Below are 4,492 nucleotides of genomic sequence, written 5' to 3' on the forward strand. Positions count from 1 at the left end.
CCCTTGAACCCCAAACACAATAGCAAGGTCCTTTAGCACTTAGATGTAATCCTTATGACTTGTAGCAATAATATAAGGTGTTTTACATGCCTTAGGATGTCTTAACTTTGTCAATTAGTGGTTTAAAGTCTAATTGGATACATATATGTGTGATTATATGTTAACTAGGATCATTTGGTGTGAATAAGTCTTCATTTGTCACCTAGCTATCCTACATCATTCAGTTCATCCAAACCACCATCTACAGGTGAGTTCATACCCCTTAATCAATGTTTTAAATGATTTTAAATGCTTTAATGGGGGGATACAAGTAGAAAACAGCATGTTAATGAATCAATCACATGTGATTTATAATTGTGTTTTCATTCAGCTGATTTCACATACTTCAAAATGTGATGCATGAAATGGTTTTCTATCATAAAAATACTTTGTTATCAAATGTATTACTTTTGAAATATTTATTAAAATGACATCAAGTCATAGTTATTTATTGTTCAGAACTCTTAAATGTCTTACAAAACCATTTTCATCTTCTTGATTCAAAACTATGCCTATACACTTATGTTATTATATATATATATATATATATATATATATATATATATATATATATATATATATATATATATATGTATTGGTATGATAGTTTTCATCCTTCATTCAGTTTTCCCACACTCTTGCGTAGCAAGGGTGTATAAACCTTCTTGGACATCAATTACCTTCCAGTAAACTATTATAGGGATAGTTAGGAGATACAAAACATTATTTCTATTACAAGGAATTACACCAGAGTCAATTCATTCATGAGTCTATACTAAATGTTATATGAAGAGATACACTTACATGGATACACTTACAGGGATACACTTACATGGATACTTGTACCTAGATACTATTACATATCATACGTGTAGTTTAGTTCTGTCTATCCTAGTACAAAAGGATACTATACGGGACTAACCATTCCGGCACCCACCTGTTAGCAATAGAGGTAATGAACATCTACGAATTCCTACGGTTAATACTTATACTAGGGGTACCTTTACGGGACTAACCATTCGTCAAACCTGCTGTTAGCTACAGAGGAAAATGAACATCTACGGATATTCAGGGTAATACGTTTCGGCAGTCGCGATGTCGTGTTTATCCTAATTCAAAAGGATAATACTTATATGGCTATCTTTCTCCTATTACTTTTACTTTGTGATACATTCACATAAACGATGAGGTAGACGATATATTGTTAAATAGTAGTCCTTCACGGGAAAAACCATCTTTGTTACAGCAAAACATTCAAGTCTTGGTAGAAGACTACTGTCAAAACATTCGGGTCTTGGTAGAAGACTACTTTCAAAACATACAAGTCTTGGTAGAAGAATACTTTCAAAACATTTGAGTCTTGGTAGAAGACTACTCTTATACTAATAGGAAATATGGGATTTTCTAGGGTTTTCATACTTATATCAAATGTTTCATTTAAAGATTTACATGGCATTCATAACAGCTTTCCAAAACAGGGTAATGACACTTAAATACTTATGAATTCACCAGCTTTATGCTGATACTCGCTTTCAAAATAACTTGTATTCTCAGGTCACCAGTAGACAGGTATGATGACCAGTTTTTGAGAAGACGGAGTACAAACAAGACTCGTCTTTTATTTTGATTACATATTTTGGTGTCTTATTACAATGAAAGAACACACATGTATTAAAACTTTACTTTTAATGCAACGGATGATATTGTTGCTTGTTTACTACTTTACACTGTTATGATACTTCACATGACATCCTCCACCCCTGAACGTTTCTGCCGTTCTTGGTTTTGGGGTGTGACAGATAAACTAATATCCTAGTCCTCCAAGCATCAAACAACACTCTCCCGATCTAGTGTTGAAGCAGAATATCAGGGAGTTGCAAATGTCGTTTCTGAAACATGCTGGATCTGAAATTTGATGTTGGAGCTTTATGTCCCTCCAACTACAGCCACGTTGTCACACCCTCGAACCGGAACGGCGGAAACGTCCGCGAATGGATGACTTCATGTACCATGTCATAACAATTGAATATTAGAGATCAAAGCATTACAACCATCATATTGAATATTTAACATGTTTACATTGTAATCCCAAAACATTGTTACTTGATTTCATATACATACGGCCCAAAAATAAATAACGGGATGTGACGAATCCTCATCCTCCAAAAACGCTTTGATTACATGTTTACTGTTTTCCTGAGAATACAAGTGATTTTGAAAAGTGTCAACAATTAAGTTGGTGAGTTAATAAGCGTTTGTATGAAAAGAGTTTTGTAATTGTTTCGTGTAAAATGATAGTGTATACTTCCAGAAAATCCAATATTTTCTTAATACGAACTGTAAGTCTTAATCCCAAGATAGTAGTGTCATGAGTTCATATTTTCTTAATACGAATTGTAAGTCTTAAGTTGGTGAGTTCATATTTTCTTAAAATGATAGTGTAACTGTTTCGTGTAAAATGGTAGTGTCATGATTTTTATCTTTATATAAAACTACTTGAATGTATGTTAACCCGTAAATCAAATGTTTTTTCGATATCCTATGTGAGTTATTATAGCCATACTAATGTAACTACTTTCCTGAACGACGTGCTTCGGGCGTCGGTAACTGTTATGATATTTGTCACCACAGACGTGCCGGTCTAACTGTAGCTAACAATTTAGTGTGAGACGGGTTGACTGTGGTGGTACTTGGGAACTTGCCATCTTCTCTTTTCCCAATTTGCTCTGCCAATTGAGCAATCTGCTTCTTAATAGCAGCAATGGACTTGGAGTTGGTGTCAAGTTTTTGGTATGTTTGAGTTATGAATTTCATGATTTTATCCAACTTGTTACTATCGATTTCCTCCTTCTTTGATGTTCCGCCTTGGTTATAGTTGGACTACTTGAACTGTTTTTACTGATTTTGATTTGGGTAATTCCCTTGACGGTTGTTCTAGTTTCCATTGTTGTTGTAGTTCCCGCCTTGGTTGTTGTTCCGATTGAATGATCTCGGACTGTTTTGCAATTGACCATATCCGTGCACTTGATTAATTTCCTCTTGACTTCTCATGCACTCATCCACAATGTATCCTGAATCTCCACATCTTACACATATCTTCTGTCCCTACGAAAAAAATACACCTTTCTATTTGCCTAGACAAGAGAGTACTAATTCAAATTTTTTATTTAAAGAATTAATATCATATTTGACTTCACTTTTCCAGTTTTTGTCTAGTCCAACTGAAGCAACAGATGAAACTGGGGTGTCCCATTTCTTAGCAGAGTAATTTGTTTTTGAACCATGACTCAACTGCTCCAAGAATCGCCAAGCGTCTTCACTATTTTGCATCATAATAGTGCCTCCGAATGAGGCATTTATCATAGTTTAAATGGCAGTGTCGACTCCATCATAAAAGAAACGTACAAGTTTCCAATAAGGAAATTCATGATGGGGCATGAACGCAATAATTCCTTGAGGCGTTCAAATGCCTCATGAAATTCTTCATTGGGTTTTTGTGAAAAATCTTGTTTTGCTTTTCTTATTTCCATTGTTTTACTAGCAGGATAAAACTCTTGCAAAAAATTAGTTTTTAATTGCTCCCAAGTAGTAATACTATGGGGGCAAGAGAAGTGAACCAACACTTATCTTTTCTTTTAATGTGAATGGAAATAAGTGAAGTCTAAAGGAATCTCTATTAGTTCCCCGCAGAGTATTCATGTTAGCAATTGCAAGGAACTCATAGAGATGATTATACGGATCATCTAGTTTGTGACCTCTAAAAACAGGTAAGACACTAATTAATTGTGGCCTTACTTCCACATGGTGCTCATTTCCTTCCGCGAAAAGTATAGGTGAAGCATCATCATACTCTCCCGGCTAAAAATGGGACGCCACAGATTGTCAATTATTTTGTGGAAAGTAAAGATGAGGAAATTAGTTACCTTCGTTGTAGTATCCTCCATTTTCATTGTTGAATCCACCATTTGGATTCCTTCGGTATTTATTCCCAAAGCCTTGATTCCTAAACCCATCATTGTAGTCATTGTTGCCACCGTTTTGGAAATTCAGGTTGTTCAAATTATTGTTGTTAGGGATGAGCATATGGACCGGGGAACCGGCCGGAACCAGTACCGGAACCGAAACCCGATGGAACCGGTCGGGTCGGGCCGGGACCGGGACATTATTTTTGTGGATTTTTGGAACCGGGAACCGGTAGGAACCGGAACCGATATAACCGGAACTGGAAGAACCGGCAAAAACCGGAACCGTATGATGCTATTTTTTGAGGACCGGCTCCAACATTTGAAGACACGACAAGAACCGGTAGGAACCGGGAACTGGTAGAACCGTCGGGCCGGTTCGGTTCTTGATTTTGGCGGTTCGATCCTTTTGCTCATCCCTAATTGTTGTAGTTTCCATTTCCACCTCGTTTGCCTTGATTTCGCCTATTACCACCATTGTGGTTTTGATT

At 36.3% G+C, this 4,492-nt stretch overlaps 1 protein-coding gene and 1 non-coding gene across 2 annotated transcripts; one reads left to right on the plus strand and one right to left on the minus strand.

Annotated features, from left to right (window-relative positions):
• Positions 1–2,973: 2,973 nt before the first annotated feature.
• Positions 2,974–4,122, minus strand: LOC111898163 (uncharacterized). Its single transcript, XM_023894089.1, has 4 exons — positions 3,963–4,122; positions 3,445–3,592; positions 3,232–3,358; positions 2,974–3,144 (listed from the first exon to the last, which is right to left on the minus strand). The coding sequence occupies exons 1-4, from the start codon at positions 4,120–4,122 to the stop codon at positions 2,974–2,976; spliced, it is 606 nt and encodes a 201-aa protein (XP_023749857.1).
• On the plus strand, positions 3,461–3,566 carry LOC111898437 (small nucleolar RNA R71). The gene has a single exon (XR_002852572.1). It is a non-coding gene; the product is annotated as a small nucleolar RNA R71 (small nucleolar RNA).
• Positions 4,123–4,492: the final 370 nt, after the last annotated feature.

Source organism: Lactuca sativa, chromosome 1 (genome assembly GCF_002870075.4).
Source record: "Lactuca sativa cultivar Salinas chromosome 1, Lsat_Salinas_v11, whole genome shotgun sequence".
Taxonomy (NCBI): domain Eukaryota; kingdom Viridiplantae; phylum Streptophyta; class Magnoliopsida; order Asterales; family Asteraceae; genus Lactuca; species Lactuca sativa.